Source organism: Salvelinus alpinus, chromosome 18 (assembly GCF_045679555.1).
Source record: "Salvelinus alpinus chromosome 18, SLU_Salpinus.1, whole genome shotgun sequence".
Taxonomy (NCBI): domain Eukaryota; kingdom Metazoa; phylum Chordata; class Actinopteri; order Salmoniformes; family Salmonidae; genus Salvelinus; species Salvelinus alpinus.
This window is the reverse complement of record NC_092103.1, coordinates 6,601,955-6,619,284: the sequence shown is the minus strand read 5'-3', so window position 1 is coordinate 6,619,284 and position 17,330 is coordinate 6,601,955. Positions and strand designations below refer to the sequence as shown.

General features: G+C 43.0%; 1 protein-coding gene across 9 annotated transcripts; it reads left to right on the top strand.

The window, feature by feature from the left end:
- The first annotated feature begins 1,810 nt into the window (after positions 1 to 1,810).
- On the top strand, positions 1,811 to 12,593 carry LOC139543605 (programmed cell death 1 ligand 1-like). Of its 9 annotated transcripts, none has more exons than XM_071349861.1 (7): positions 1,831 to 1,952; positions 7,268 to 7,327; positions 7,475 to 7,825; positions 8,031 to 8,309; positions 9,039 to 9,158; positions 9,753 to 9,853; positions 12,149 to 12,593. In XM_071349861.1, exons 2-6 carry the CDS (start codon positions 7,273 to 7,275, stop codon positions 9,833 to 9,835), a joined length of 888 nt encoding a protein of 295 aa, XP_071205962.1. In that variant the 5' UTR covers positions 1,831 to 1,952; positions 7,268 to 7,272; the 3' UTR covers positions 9,836 to 9,853; positions 12,149 to 12,593. The 9 variants fall into 9 exon arrangements, 8 of the variants coding, with proteins under 8 accessions (XP_071205968.1, XP_071205962.1, XP_071205963.1 ...); XM_071349862.1 differs by having other exon boundaries at positions 1,864 to 1,952; positions 7,272 to 7,327; XM_071349863.1 differs by having other exon boundaries at positions 1,868 to 1,926.
- The last annotated feature ends 4,737 nt before the right edge of the window (positions 12,594 to 17,330 follow it).

The window sequence follows — 17,330 nt, the reverse complement described above, 5'->3', positions numbered from 1 at the left end:
AAGACAAAATCCACAAAGAAAAGACAACAGGCAAATGCATATGTGGTCCTAACGCCTAAATAGTGACTGCAGGGCTAGTTCAAACTGCAGTAGGATGGTTCTCCTCACAGGTGAGTGAATCAGCCCATGCTTGGTGAATAGCACTTGGTTGATCTCTGGGAGCAGGACACAGGAGAGCTAAATAGATCATGTAAGACAAAGGTGAAAGACAAGAAGTTATCAAATAAATCATCAATGTAGCTTGTGAGCTAGAAAATGAACATCCAGACAGTCTGAGGCAGGCTGCACTGCATTCATCCTACTATTGATAGGGATAATGTGTCATTTCATATTTGGCAGTATGAATGAAATGAGTGTGTCACGCCTTGATGACTGTATTAGATTTACACTACTTGTCCTATACATGGCTAATTTAGGAAAGGGACAATTTTAGTTAGCTGGCTAGCTAGCCACCGGAGGACAACAACACAACGAGAAGCAACTATTAAAAGTTTTTCTGTCAACGACGTTTCTGTCTATCTTCTTACTGTACTGTCTTTGATAGTACCGGGGATAGTAAACGGGTTTTGATTGGTTTACAGGTAAATACTCAGCGGCGTTTGCCTGTCCAGCCACATACAGTATTTTGAAAAAGTGCAAGAATTGACAATGCCAACAAACATAAATGTTTTCAAATAAATATACACAATATATAAATAACAGCTCCTCCCTTGACAGAGATCGATCATCTAAAAACTAAAGCAGATACGGCCCACCTGAGTTATAATAAGAACGGGCCCTCCTCCTATAGAGGAAGGTTCATAGGGATAGTCAGATAGCTTTGGTTGAGGAAATGGCGCCCACTAGTGAAGATTATATTGTATTCATGATGACGTTTTATTTATTTATATATATTTTTTAATTCGCCTTTATTTAACCAGGTAGGCAGGTAACAAGTTCTCATTTAGAACTGCGACCTGGCCAAGATAAAGCACAGCAGTTCGACACATACAACAACACAGAGTTACACATGGAATAAACAAACATACAGTAGAAAAAATAAAAAATCTATATACAGTGAATGCAAATGAGGTAAGATAAGGGAGGTAAGGCAATAAATAGGCCATGGTGGCGAAGTAATTACAATATAGCAATTAGACACTGGAATGGGAGATGTGCAGAAGATTAATGTGCAAGTTGAGATACTGGGATGCAAAGGGGCAAGATAAATAAATACAGTATGGGGATGAGGTAGTTGGATGGGCTGTTTACAGATGGGCTATGTACAGGTGGAGTGATCTGTGAGCTGGTGCTTAAAGCTAGTGAGAGAGATATGGGTCTCCAGCTTCAGTGATTTTTGCAGTTTGTTCCAGTCATTGGCAGCAGAGAACTGGAAGGAAAAGTGGCCAAATGAGGAATTGGCTTTGGTGGTGACCAGTGAGATGGGTGCTGCTATGGTGACCAGTGAGCTGAGACGTTACTGTTTTATATGAAGGAAAATGTATCTCCAGTCTCATACAATTTGGATTTATTTGTAAAGGGAGGGTTGGTACGGTTATTGTAGTTTAGGTTAATTAGTAACTTTGGCAATAAACAACTAAATTGTCTGGGCAGGCTTTTCCTTTGTAATAGGTCCGTTTGGCTCACTGCCTGTTCAGGCTATTCATAGTACACTGCTGGGCTTGCCCCTTCACTGTAAATTCAGAATTCTTCCTTGTAAAGGAAATAAGGAATTTGATCATAGTTACTACTAGGCTACTCACCAACTTTGTGTCCAGATTTCACATGCACAGTCACTACCAGGAAACTGCATGGTTTGGGGGGGAGGAGAATTACAGTATGGGAAGTAGATAGGAATATAAATACTGCGCTACAAAACAATATATGTCACAACTGTGATATGATTATGAAAGAAGGAAGGAAGGAACAAGAAATACTTCTATTAAGGTAGAAGACTGCATCTACTGCATTTAGTGAGTGCTGAACTTCATTTCGTTTATGTGTCAACATATTTGGCTTAAATGCTTTTATTTTCAAACGTGGTGGTAGATTATGCAGACTCATGAGATGCTTCTAAAGTTATCTTTATGTGTATGCAAGTAGGGTAATAATGGTCTAGTATCTTTTTTTAAATCCGTCATTTTTTTTGTTGACTTTTACTTTTTTCCCAAATCTACTATTCTCAGGTTAAATACAGAAATGCTATTGTTATGTTTCAATATTCCCTCTGCTCGGCACAAATCTTTTTCATGTTTTTCTACATATATATTTTCCATGGTATATTATTGTGCTGTGATATAGTCCTCAAATGGACTATATCTGTAACGGCGTTCCTCTCTCTCTTCATAAGAAGAGGAGGAGTAGTGATCGAACCAAGGCGCAGCGGGTTGTGAATACATGATGAATTTTATTTTAAATAAACAAAACGAACAAACACGAAAACGAACTATACTTGAAAATGATACAAAATAACAAAACGAAAGTAGACAGACCTGAACAACGAACTTACATACAACGTGAAGAACGAAATGAACAGGAACAGACTACATTAAATGAACAAACCGTAAACAGTCCCGTATGGTGCAAACATCGACACAGACACAACCACCCACCAACAAACCTTGTGAACAGCCTACCTAAATATGACTCTCAATTAGAGGAACGCCAAACACCTGCCTCCAATTGAGAGCCATACCAGGCAACCCTAAACCAACATAGAAACAGACAACATAGAATGCCCACCCAAACTCACGTCCTGACCAACTAACACACAAAACTAAACAGAAAACAGGTCAGGAACGTGACATAACCCCCCCCTCAAGATGCGTACTCCGAACGCATCACCAAAAAGTCCAGGGGAGGGTCTGGGTGGGCATCTGACCACGGTGGTGGCTTAGGCTCCGGGCGTGGTTCCCACCCCACCATAATCAATCCCCGCTTCCGTATCCTCCCCACAATGACCACCCTCCAAATAACCCCACCTAAATTTAGGGGCAACACCAGAATCAAGGACAGCTCTGGGACAAGGTAGCTCAGGACAGAGGGGCAACTCCGGACTGAAGGGCAGCTCCGGACAGAGAGACAGCTCTGGACTGAGGGGCAGTTCTGAATTACTAGCCGCTTCTGGCTGAGGGACAGCTCATGGCTGACTGACGGCTCTGGACGCTCATGGCAGGCTGACGGCTCTGGACGCTCATGGCAGGCTGACGGCTCTGGACGCTCATGGCAGGCTGACGGCTCTGGACGCTCATGGCAGGCTGACGGCTCTGGACGCTCATGGCAGGCTGACGGCTCTGGACGCTCATGGCTGGCTGACGGCTCTGGACGCTCATGGCTGGCTGACGGCTCTGGCTGCTCATGGCTCTCTGACGGCTCTGGCTGCTCATGGCTCTCTGACGGCTCTGGCTGCTCATGGCTCTCTGACGGCTCTGGCTGCTCATGGCTCTCTGACGGCTCTGGCTGCTCATGGCTCTCTGACGGCTCTGGCTGCTCATGGCAGGCTGACGGCTCTGGCCGCTCATGGCTCGCTGACGGCTCTGGCTGCTCATGGCTCGCTGACGGCTCTGGCTGCTCATGGCTCGCTGACGGCTCTGGCTGCTCATGGCTCGCTGGCGGCTCTGGCAGATCCTGTCTGGCTGGCGGCTCTGGCAGATCCTGTCTGGCTGGCGGCTCTGGCAGATCCTGTCTGGCTGGCGGCTCTGGCAGATCCTGTCTGGTTGGCGGCTCTGGCAGATCCTGTCTGGTTGGCGGCTCTGGCAGACCCTGTCTGACGGACGGCTCTAGCGGCTCCTGTCTGGCGGGCGGCTCTAGCGGCTCCTGTCTGGCGGACGGCTCTGTAGGCTCATGGCAGACGGGCGGCTTTGCAGGCTCATGGCAGACGGGCGGCTTTGCAGGCTCATTGCAGACGGGCGGCTCAGACGGCGCTGGGGAGACGGATGGCTCAGATGGCGCTGGGGAGACGGATGGCTCAGATGGCGCTGGGGAGACGGATGGCTCAGATGGCGCTGAGGAGACGGATGGCTCAGATGGCGCTGGGTAGACGGATGGCTCTGGCCGGATAAGGCGCACTGTAGACCTGGTGCGTGGTGCCGGAACTGGAGGCACCGGGCTAAGGACACGCACCTTCATACTAGTGCGGGAAGCAGGGACAGGGCACACTGGACTCTCAAAGCGTACTCTATACCTGGTGCGTGGTACCGGCACTGGTGGCACCGGGCTGAGGGCACGCACCTCAGGACTAGTACGGGGAGAAGTGACAGTGTGTACAGGACTTAGGAGACGCACAGGTGGCTTAGTGCGTGGGGCCGGAACTGGAGGCACCGAACTGGATACACGCACTATAGGGAGAGTGCGTGGAGGAGGAACAGGGCTCTGGAAACGCACTGGTAGCCTAGTGCGTAGTGTAGGCACTGTAGGTACTAGGCTGGGGCGGGGAGGTGGCGCCGGAAATACCGGACCGTGCAGGCGTACTGGCTCTCTTGAGCATTGAGCCTGCCCAACCTTACCTGGTTGAATGCTCCCGGTCGCCCGACCAGTGCGGGGAGGTGGAATAACCCGCACCGGGCTATGTAGGCGAACCGGGGAAACCATGCGTAAGGCAGGTGCCATGTATGCTGGCCCGAGGAGACGCACTGGAGACCAGACGCGTTGAGCCGGCCTCATGACACCTGGCTCAATGCCCAATCTAGCCCTACCAGTGCGGGGAGGTGGAATAACCCGCACCGGGCTATGCACACGTACAGGAGACACCGTGCGCTCTACTGCGTAACACGGTGTCTGCCCGTACTCCCGCTCTCCACGGTTAGCCTGGGAAGTGGGCGCAGGTCTCCTACCTGCCCTTCGCCCACTACCCCTTAGCCCCCCCCCAAGAAATTTTTGGGAGTTACTCACGGGCTTTTCGGGCTTCCGTGCAAGACGCGTCCCCTCATAACGCCGGTTCCTCTCTCTATTTTCCTCCGCTCTCCGAGCTGCCTCCAGCCGTTCCCATGGACGGTGATTTACTTTAGCCCATGGTCCTTCTCCGTTAAATATTTGCTCCCAACTCCACAAGTCCTGTATACTTGCCCGTTGCTCCAAATTACGCTGCTTGGCTCTGGATTGGTGGGTGGTTCTGTAACGGCGTTCCTCTCTCTCTTCATAAGAAGAGGAGGAGTAGTGATCGAACCAAGGCGCAGCGGGTTGTGAATACATGATGAATTTTATTTTAAATAAACAAAACGAACAAACACGAAAACGAACTATACTTGAAAATGATACAAAATAACAAAACGAAAGTAGACAGACCTGAACAACGAACTTACATACAACGTGAAGAACGAAATGAACAGGAACAGACTACATTAAATGAACAAACCGTAAACAGTCCCGTATGGTGCAAACATCGACACAGACACAGGAGACAACCACCCACCAACAAACCTTGTGAACAGCCTACCTAAATATGACTCTCAATTAGAGGAACGCCAAACACCTGCCTCCAATTGAGAGCCATACCAGGCAACCCTAAACCAACATAGAAACAGACAACATAGAATGCCCACCCAAACTCACGTCCTGACCAACTAACACACAAAACTAAACAGAAAACAGGTCAGGAACGTGACAATATCTCTTATCCAGATTATATATATACAGTATATATAATCTTTTTTTGATCAATTGTTTTATTATATGTTCAAGCAAAAGGCAGAATAAATCATTGGACAAATAACAATTAGAATGTTATTTGTCCAACAGATTTTTGAACGTGGGTTTATTGTATTGATTTAAAAGTTGAATTTATGCAATTCACTAAGCTGTACTGAGCCTGATGTGTTCCTTTTGTTTACATCCACTATTCTTGACCAGTGTGTGTGTGTGCGTGTGTGCGGGCATGCTGACTCATACCAGTATGGTCTAATCATGAGGTTGTATGTCAAGTTCGAATGATGACTGTGCATGAAATGTTTGCAACATAACAAGAGATTAATAAATACAGTGCATTCAGAAAGTATTCAGACCCCTTGCCTTTTCACACATTTTGTTACGTTATAGCCTTATTCTAAAATTGATTAAATACACATGTTTCACATCAATCTACGCACAATACCCCATAATGACAAAGTGAAAACAGGTTTTTAGAAATGTTAAAAAATAAAAAACAGAAATACCTTATTTACTTAAGTATTCAGATCCTTTGCTATGAGACTCGAAATTGAGCTCAGGTGTATCCTGTTTCCATTGATCATCCTTGAAATGTTTCTACAACTTGATTGTAGTCCACCTGTGGATATTTCAATTGATTGGACATGATTTGGAAAGGCACACACCAGTCTATATAAGGTCCCAAAGTTGACAGTGCATGTAAGAGCAAAAACCCAAGCCATGAGGTTGAAGGAATTGTCCGTAGAGCTCCGAGACAGGATCATGTCGAGGCATAGATCTGGGGAAGGTTACCAAAAAATGTCTGCAGCATTGAAGGTTCCCAAGAACACAGTGGCCTCCATCATCCTTAAATGGACGAAGTTTGGAACCATCAAGACTCTTCGTAGAGTTGGCTGCCCTGACAAACTGAGCAAATCGGGGGAGAAGGGCCTTGGTCAGGGAGGTGACCAAGGACCCGATGGTCACTCTGACAGAGCTCCAGAGTTCCTCTGTGGAGATGGGAGAACCTTCCAGATAGACAGCCATCTCTGCAGCACTCCACCAATCAGGCCTTTATGGTAGAGTGGCCAGACGGAAGGCACATGACAGCCCACTTGGAGTTTGCCAAAAGGCACCTAAAGGACTCTCAGACCATGAGAAACAAGATTCTCTGGTCTGATGAAATCAATGCCAAGCGTCACGTCTGGAAGGAACCTGGTACCATCCCTACAGTAAAGCATGGCGTTGGCACATCATGCTGTGGGGATGTTTGTCATTATGGGGTATTGTGTATAGATTGATGAGGGAAAAAAACGATTTAATCCATTTTAGAATAAAGCTGTAACGTAACAAAATGTGGAAAAGTCAAGGGGTCTGAATACTTTTCGAATGCACTGTAGGCACATATTCTTTTTCCTTTGGGTCACCCGTTGCTGACAAGCTCAGACCAGCCTTATAAAGATGTAGGATCTTCATTTGATCACTCTTGTTGGTGAGCATTTTCCTGTTGCTGCAGGATTATTTTCCTGCTGTAACAAACTGGCTCCAATTAAGGTCCTACATCTGTACAGTGGTTTTGGTGTGTTCTATTTACATAGACTGACTCATAATTCCACTTACAAAAGGATGTGGTTGCAACATTTCAAATGTTTTCGTTCTTCTCTAGTTAGAATGGAGCAGGCCTTTCTTTTGGTTTTACAAGTAGTCTTATGGCCCACTCTTGCAGGTATGTTATTGATGTTTTTAAGTACTCAATGCAATACAATACAATATAGACTCAGGGCCACATTTAAAAGTTTTGTGTGTTTAGTTCATAGAACCCCCCCCCCCCACACACACACACACACATCTTTTGTTCTCTCTTTCCACACAGCCTTGTTCACAGTGGAGGTGGACAGTCCTTTCCACGTGGCAGAGTTCCGCGGTGTAGTCACCATGGGTTGCAGGTTCCAACCTGGGGGCCAGGGCCCAAACTTGTCAGTGATATGGCATCGCATCTGGCCTCCTCCAGTTGTGGAGGTGTACAGGCTGGAGAACAGACAGGAAGACCTCACTTCCCAGAATCCCCAGTACCGTGGCAGGGTACGATTGGTGACGGAGGAGATGACCAATGGGTGGGCCAAGCTAGAGGTGTCCATGCTGAGGATCAATGACTCTGGGACCTACCAATGCCTCGTGGAAATGGCGGGAGCTGATTACAAACAGACAACTTTGACTGTTAAAGGTCAGTCATGAATCTGTCAGTGTAACAGAACATTACTCTAGGCTCATTCTAATTTCCAGTCTTTCAGTATTGAGTAATAAACTTTAATAAACTTTAAAATAATTGTGGTAACACTTTTAGTTGCTCGTAAAACTATGTAGTAATGCTGTAATTACACTTTATATTATCATGTTGTTACATAGTAAAGTTTTTATCTATCTTTTAGCCTCCTATAAAACTATTGTTAAAAGCATGAAGAGACGTAGGGGAGATGAGGTAGAGCTGGTCTGTGAATCTGAGGGCTATCCTCTGGCCACTATGACCTGGAAAGACAGGAGTCTTAGGAACATAAAGTCCAATGACACCACTGTTAGAACTCCAGACCAGCTTTTCCAAGTCGCCAGCAAGATAACAGTGAAATCCTCTGACAAAAACAACTACACCTGTGCCTTGGTGGAGGAAGGGAAAGTTCCAAAGGGTCCATCAGCCAGGTTTGACATCCCAGGTATGAAGTGAATTTGATCATGTTTGATAACACTTTATTTGAAGGGTACCTCAATCAGGACTTCATAACACATTCATAACTCGTACATAACAGATTAATAAGCCGCTTATGCACTGCTTCTAAATGTCTGGGGAAGTCCTTATGTAGGTACCCTTCAAAATGTGTTACCCCTGTTTTTATTTTCCCACCTCTTGGCTTGACACCGATACCCTAGAAATGAGACTCTGTGACGTTGTACTGACTGCACAAGGTAATGGAAACTAGGAGGTTATGGTGAGGCCTACACCATTTTTTTTAAACGTTGAGTGTAGATGTGTTGTTGATTTAAAAGGTGCTATAAACGGGTGCATTCCTCAATGATCATGGCGTCAAAGCGTAATATTTACAACTTCCATTCAGCAAAACACATGTTGTAGGAGGTCTACGTCAACATGGGAGGAAAAAGGCTTTAAAGATGGTTATGGAGATAGTGGAGATAAAGAGCATCCACCTTTCCGTGAAAACCAAATTTCATCCATTTCACACATCTGAACTACTGGTGGTCACTGTCGGTTAAGATTTAGGGAAGTTCTGTTCCCACCGGCCTATCTGGTGTAATATCAGGTTATTTCCAAAATTCTTGTTTTTGTTTTGCACTTCTGACCGAGAACATTTGCAACTTCTTGTTGTGCATTATATAGTTGACGATGCAAAATAACATCGTTTGCCTCTCAATCTTTTTCTTCGCAGATGAAATAGACCTACCAGCAATTCATAGTCAATGTAACACCCTTTCTATTGCATTGGGCACGTCACTGACAGTGGCCATGGTCATTGCTGCTGCCATCTTTGGCTATCGCAGATGGAGAGGTAACTTTTCTGCTGTTCTTACTTGATTTGCACACGTCTCTGTCTACTACAAAGAGTTTCCCCTGTTTGTTGGTTTGCTGAGATCGAGACGAGATGACGGTAAACTCTAAAGGTGCAGAGATGCCGTTGAGAGCAGAATAATCAATGAGACGGTGTTTTTTCGACTCGTGATCTTGTGACAATGACTTAGCGTGCGAGAACATGTGTGCACGTTCTTAACCTATCCGAACTGCGACGCGTGAAAACACACGATTTCTCCTTTTGTGTCAGGGGGATTTTACATGTTGTAAAGTCATGTGGGTGGTTTCTCAATATAGGCCTAGTCATTCCTTATATTTAGAATAGTCCCCTATCAGTCTTTTGGTTAAATCTTTACGGTATTGCATAGTATTTTAAGACTGCGTGTTAAAATGAGTTAGAAAGAGGAAAGTCCCAAACTGCCTTTGACAGTAAATACTAGACAGTGACAAATGCAGTTACTGCTTAGTAAGTAATAACCGTAGTAGGTACAGCAAAATATCTCTTGCAACATGGAATGGAACAGAATATATACTATTGTAAACTATATACCCTGCTTTATCTTTCTGCTCACAGGGAGGCCCAGGGATCCCAGCACCCCGAGCACTAACACCCTCCAGGCTCAGCAGAGATGGGAACTGGACCCTTTTATTGTCTAGCAGCTTCAACTGGCCCTGGTAATAAACTGTCAGAGGGTCACACAGATGACCTGTTCCAGGAGGTAATAGAGAAGGAGCTTGTCAGGACTGTGCTGTAGCTCCTCACTGAGACTGAGACTGTAAACTGTGTGCAAAGGACTGAGGACACAAAAGACTCATGCACACACACATACACTCACATTGACTCTGTCAGATAAAGTTTTAATCGTGTTACATTTACTGATACCTCAAGAACATGTTTTATGTTTTTATATTAACATTTCAGAATTGTTTTGATAACATCAAACCACTGATAATGTGGTTATACACAGTGGCGATTTTAGCATGTAAATCTTGGTGGGGCAAATGCCACAATTTTTTTAAATGCACACCAGCAAAGCCACAACAATACACAACACTAAACAATACATTAATTTCACTATAACAGTGACAAACGGTGCCCACAAACTGTTAGGGCCTACATAAAGTTGTCCCAACAGCAGAGCTTTCTTTTCAGCACCATGGAGTGAATCCTTACCACCGCTACACCTGGCTATCAGTGGAGCCTCGTCTGGCAGCGATACAGTTCATTCAGCCTCCTTTACTGACTTTTTAAAAACATAGCTGATACGGCTGACTTTCTTAAACAAATGTGGTGTCTACTCACTCCTTGTGGATTTGTGTAAGTCGATAAGAACCTCATTGTCCTTTAATAGTAACAAACTCCAACATGAGTTTTGAATTTTGAACCATACACAAACATTATTACATTTATGTTCAGTAAATTCATAATGTCTGTTCTTATCATTAACACTTAATTCTAAGTGCAAGCAAACGAGCTGCAACGAGGTAGGCCTATTCGGTCAGCACTTTCAAAATGGACACCGACAGAAATTCAGATAGTGAGAGAGATGCAGTTATCCTACCATTTTAAGTATTTTATTTGGCCTATGTGGTCTAAAAAGGAAGGAAAATACAATCATAGACAATATACTGACACACAGACAGCGCAAACAAAACGACCCTTGCAATATATACTGGAAATACATGAACTTTTTGTTGAAAACAAATATTTGAATGGGAAGAGCCAGTCACTGGCAACAGCGTTTACAGACCGAAAAACATTATATAGTATCCCCTCCTCATGAAGAAAAGCACATGAGCTCATTTATGCAGCAGCATACAAGATGTTTTTGGACCATTGTTGTGCTGTGCTCACTTGAACAGGAAGGTGGCACGGTGTTCCTTCTTGTGGGAAAAGTTTGTCGTCTAAGGTGCTTTCAAGACAACTGGGAACACTGAAAAAAACAAGGTTGAATCATGACGTCAGTGATCTTCAGGTCGGAACTTTAGTTCCCGGCTTGGAATTCTGAGTTGGATGACCGTTCAAAACGTATTTCCCCAATCTGAGCATGTTTATTTCTAAGTTTCCAGTTGTCTTGAACTCACTGAAATCTGAGATTTCCCAGTTCCGAGTTTCCATTTGTTTTGAAAGCGGCAGAAGTCATGCTGGATTGACAGCATGGACAATGTATTCAACCTTTTCTGGCACCCATGGTGTTGCACCCATGGTGTTGCGAGTGAATGTTTATCCTTTTAAGCTTGGAAAAGACACAATTTCAGACAGATGTTTTAAATCCTTAAACCCAGACTTGGACCACACACCCTCTCCACCAAATAGCAGGCAGGGGAAGCAAAATAGGGATTGCTTTGCAACGCTTGCAGTTAGCCACTGATCCTTCCCAAGCACTCATTGTTGAATTTGCGATTTCCGACTTGTTGTATAATGTTTATGTCCAATGGCCGTTTAGCACCGATACCTTTTATCTGTAATTTATCTTCATATGACAAGGATTGAAAAGGATTTGCCAGTAGATTGTCGAAGTGATTCATGATGATAACTGCTTGTCTAGCAACTAGCTAAGATTTTGAACGTAACATCAGTTCAATCAAAGCTATAACATGATTTGACATAATTTTATCTGTGGCCAATGACCTTGGGCCTTCTTGGATGGGCACTTCTAATGTAAATCTATGGCAGCACCCAAGGGGGCTAGAACTGCCTAGCACTCCCTGTAGATTCTGCAGCGACGTAGTGTCCCCAGGAGTGACAGAACGCTGAGCCAATCACGGCGCAACTAGAGAACATTACCAATGCCTACGCTCTGTATATTCGTCTGGCTGTCCCTCCACCACAGAAAGCACTGAGCTAGGCTGAAACACTTGCATTTTGGAGCTGCCTTACTCAAGAAACAGACCACGTTTGTAAGCTGCTTTATTAACTCTATGTGACATAAATTTGTGCCAAAATAATATTTTTTTTTTGCTTAACAGGTGTCTTAACAGGTGGCTCTGCCCCCTCCTGCCCTGAATGACGGGTCGCCACTGCTTATACCACATTTACTTGCTGTATATGCTGTACCTTTACTATGTATAATACAGAGATAATGACATGTTTATACAGAGATGTCCCATGTTGGGGGATGTTATTGAAAAACCAGTTCACCTCCATGCTCACCATGAAACTCCAGAAAGCAAATGAGTGATTTCAGCTACAGTTTTAGTATTGCTCATATTAATGCAGTTATCTACAGTACCTCGAGGATTTAATGCTGTTTGATACTCATTATGAGTCTAACCATTTGCTGACCACACAGTTTCATTTTCAGTCCAATGTACAATTTCCTGTAAAACAAACTGCCTTAAAGACAGCTGTGCTAAAGACAAGGAAATGCTCTTGATTTTTCCCACAAAATAAAACGTTCAGTCATCAAACAAACTCAGTCATCAACTCTGCTCTTCTTTCTAATTCCCATAATATAACATTGTAAAACAACTGACACGTGATGTGCCTTGATAACAGTTTGCTATTTGTGACAGTATGCTTTGTTACACAAGGAAACAGACAATGATTTCCCAGTATCTCCACCCTGTGAGGATCTTTTCCTTATTGATGTGTCTTACCTCAGATATATATATGTCTTTCTTCGGTTGTCCCCAATTGATCTATTGTTCTACCATGGTGTTAAATAACATAAGCCATTAGCTTGGAAGGGCATTTTTCTTCTGTGCATAATCATAAGGATCACAATTAAAATGCTCTCTTTCCTCTGCATTTCAAACAAATGAAACAGTGTGTGCAGTGAATTACTGGCCAACATGCTCTGTTGTTGCATTAAACTAACCACCAAAGTATGATTATCCTACTGAAAAGTCTGGTGGTTTCCAGTGTCTCTGACCTCCACTGTGTAGAGCACCCATTAGTGGTCATTACTCATTATTGCAATGCTCAGCTCAAAATGGGAGTCAAGCCTGGGCTTCTGAGGCTAGAATAAATCAAGAGTTATTTATGTAATGTATGTGGTGTTTGTGAACAAATGCCTGGCATCATCACATAAGAGCTTGGTAGTCAGGAAGCCCATACGCCAGCAATGTAACAAATGGATACATGAGTCATCAGATCTAATCTAAAATACATATATCTATTTTATGTTTTGTACACGTCTGTAGCGTCCGAACTGTTTGGGCTACAAACCCCACTATGGAAAGGGGAAACTCATGAACACAACGTTTTTTTTTCGTTTTGCTCTACATCACGGGACTCGTCTGAAAGTAACCTGTTACCGTTTTTTTTTAATTATGGAAGTAGTTTTGTGCCAACAAAAAAAGGGGTTAAATATGTGTCCAAAAAATGAAAATATTTCCTGAGCTTTCATATGTTTTCTTGATATAGGACAGACATTTCTGTGATACATTTTTTGACTGTCTGTTTTACCATTTATGTGTTATTCAATGCATTTCACCTCATTTCTATGTATTTTGGGGGATACCTACAGTGGTCAAATAGCTAAATGAGCCTAAGTAGAGCACACTTTTTTTATGATGTCATTTCTCAATCAAAGTTTGTACTGATGGATGCAGCCTATTGAATATCATTGTAGAATAAGCCTATGCATAAAATGCATCCTCCAATTGCAATGTTTTCCTATGCCCACACATACAGTTGAAGTCGGAAGTTTACATACACTTAGGTTGGAGTCATTAAAACTCGTTTTTCAACCACTCCACAAATTTCTTGTTAACAAACTACAGTTTTGGCAAGTCAGTTAGGACATCTACTTTGTGCATGACACAAGTAATTTTTCCAACAATTGTTCACAGACAGATTATTTCACTTATAATTCACCGTATCACAATTCCAGTGGGTCAGAAGTTTACATACACTAAGTTGACTGTGACTTTAAACAGCTTGGAAAATTCCAGAAAATTATGTCATGGCTTTAGAAGCTTCTGATAACCTAACTTGACATCAGTTGAGTTAATTGGAGGTGTACCTGTGGATGTATTTCAAGGCCTACCTTCAAACTCAGTGCCTCTTTGCTTGACATCATGGGAAAATCAAAAGAAATCAGCCAGGACCTCAATTTTTGGGGGGGAGACCTCCACAAGTCTGGTTCATCCTTGGGAGCAATTTCCAAATGCCTGAAGGTACCACGTTCATCTGTACAAACAAATGTATTCAAGTATAAACACCATGGGACCACGCAGCCGTCATACCGCTCAGGAAGGAGACACGTTCTGTCTCCTAGAGATGAACGTACTTTGGTGCGAAAAGTGCAAATCAATCCCAGAACAACAACTAAAGACCTTGTGAATATGCTGGAGGAAACAGGTACAACAGTATCTATATCCACAGTAAAACGAGTCCTATATCGACATAACCTGAAAGGCCGCTCAGCGAGGAAGAAGCCACTGCTCCAAAACCGCCACGAAAAAGCCAGACTATGGTTTGCAACTGCACATGGGGACAAAGACTTTTTTGAGAAATGTCCTCTGGTCTGATGAAACAAAAATGGAACAGTTTGGCCATAATGACCATCGTTATGTTTGGAGGAAAAAGGGGGATGCTTGCAAGCCGAAGAACACCATCCCAACTGTGAAGCATGGGGGTGACAACATCATGTTGTGGGGGTGCTTTGCTGCAGGAGGGACTGGTGCACTTCACAAAATAGATGGCATCATGAGAAAGGAAAATTATGTGGATATATTGAAGCAACATATCAAGACATCAGTCTGGAAGTTAAAGCTTGGTTGCAAATGGATCTTCCAAATGGACAATTACCCCAAGCATACTTCCAAAGTTGTGGCAAAATGGCTTAAGGACAACAAAGTCAAGGTATTGGAGTGGCCATCACAAAGCCCTGACCTCAATCCTATAGCACATTTGTGGGCAGAACTGAAAACCTGTGTGCGAGCAAGGAGGCCTACAAACCTGACTCAGTTACACCAGCTCTGTCAGGAGGACAGATCCAACTTATTGTGGGAAGCTTGTCGAAGGCTACCCGAAACGTTTGACCCAAGTTAAACAATTTAAAGGCAATGCTACCAAATACTAATTCAGTGTATGTAAGCTTCTGACCCACTGGGAATGTGACGAAAGAAATAAAAGCTGAAATACATCATTCTCTCAACTATTATTCTGACATTTCACATTCTTAAAATAAAGTGGTGATCCTAACTGACCTAAGACAAGGAATGTTTACTTGGATTAAAAGTCAGGAATTGTGAAAAACTGAGTTTAAATGTAATTGACCAAGGTGTATGTAAACTTCCGACTTCAACTGTATTGTCAGAAGCAAAATTTATATTTTTAATCCGGAGCTCACTGTCAATCGTGAATTATATTTCTTTACATTTTTCCGGTGAAACGTCCAAACTGCATGCCAATCATTTGATCTCAGTCAGTTTCATGGGAATATGCATTTAGATATTTTACTTCCGTGGGCTAAATCAAGGTCACACAAAGTGCTTATCGGTAATCTTAAACATATGTACTTTGAAACAAAAGTATACACCTCACACACGGTTATGAGCTTAAAAAAAGTAGACACATGTACCATGTCAGATATAGAGTTAAAATGTATTCAATTTAGAGTTTGGATCCCAATATTACACTTTATATACTGTGTATTCGGAAAGTATTCAGACGCCTTCCCTTTTTCCACATTTTGTTATGTTATAGTCTTATTCTAAAATGGATTAAATAAAACAAATTCCTCATCAATTTACACACAATACCCAATAATGACAAAGGGGAAAACAGGTTTTTAGAATTTTTGGAAAATGTATAATAACATAAAAAACACATACCTTATTTACATATGTATTCTCAGACCCTTTACAATGAGACTCGAAATTGAGCTCAGGTGCATCCTGTTTCTATTGATCATCCTTGAGATGTTTCTACAACTTGATTGGAGTCCACCTGTGGTAAATTCAATTGATTGGACATAATTTAGAAAGGCACACACCTGTCTATATAAGGTCCCACAGTTGACAGGTCATGTCAGAGCAAAAACCAAGCCATGAGGTTGAAGGAATTGTCTGTAGAGCGCCGAAACAGGATTGTGTCGAGGCACAGATCTGGGGAAGGGTACCAAAACATTTCTGCAGCATTGAAGGTCCCCAAGAACACAGTGTCCTCCATCATTCTTAAATGGAAGAAGTTTGGAATGACCAAGATGGTGGTCACTCTGACAGAGCTCCAGAGTTCCTCTGTGGAGATGGGAGAACCTTCCAGAAGGACAACCATCAGGCCTTTATGATAGTGGCCAGACATAAGCCACTCCTCAGTAAGGTATAAGGTATAAGGTATATATGACAGCACGCTTGGAATTTTCCAAAAGGCATCTAAAGGACTCTCAGAACACGAGAAACAAGATTCTCTGGTCTTGTTGGAAGGTTCATCTTCCAACAAGACAACGACTCTAAGCACACAGGCAAGACAACACAGGAGTGGCTTCGGGACAAGTCTCTGATTGTTCTTGAGTGGCCTAGCCAGAGCCTGGAATTTAACCTGATCGAACATCTCTGGAGAGACCTGAAAATAGCTGTGCAGCGACGCTCCCCATCCAACCTGGCAGAGCTTGAGAGGATCTGCAGAGAAGAATGGGAGAATCTCCCCAAATACAGGTGCACCAAGCTTGTAGCGTCATACCCAAGAAGACTTGAGTCTTTAATGGCTGTCAAAGGTGCTTCAACAAAGTAGTGAGTAAAGGGTCTGACTACTTATGTAAATGTGATTTTGCACGTTTTTTTGTTGATTTGCAAAATTTCAAAAAACGTTTTTGGCTTTGTCATTGTTGGGTATTGTGTGTAGATTGAGGGGGGGAAAAACTATTTAATACATTTTAGAATAAGGCTGTAATGTAACAAAATATGGAAAAAGTCAAGGAGTCTAAATACTTTCTGAATGCACTCTACATCACAGAAGACTGAAATATACCAAAAATGTTTGATATAGAAACACTGGGCGTCCGGCATTTAATTATTACATTTTTATTAATTATGAAATTCTGAAGATTTTTTTTAATAACATTCCACCCATGAGGCCACTAGAGGGCGATTTGGTCATATGACTTCAGGAAAGGGCTACAGCTTATGGTGTTAACAAACTATTAGCGTTTCTTTTAGGCCAATTTTTGTTTCAATCAAAACATAGGTCTATATCCTGCCT

What these genes read in the sequence shown, in the direction of transcription:
- LOC139543605 (XM_071349861.1), top strand. Translation starts at nt 7,273, where the DNA reads ATGGAGCAGGCCTTTCTTTTGGTTTTACAAGTAGTCTTATGGCCCACT. An exon ending in GACAACTTTGACTGTTAAAG is followed by an intron (nt 7,826 to 8,030) that starts GTCAGTCATGAA and finishes TCTATCTTTTAG; the next exon opens with CCTCCTATAAAACTATTGTT. An exon ending in AGCCAGGTTTGACATCCCAG is followed by an intron (nt 8,310 to 9,038) that starts GTATGAAGTGAA and finishes TTTTCTTCGCAG; the next exon opens with ATGAAATAGACCTACCAGCA.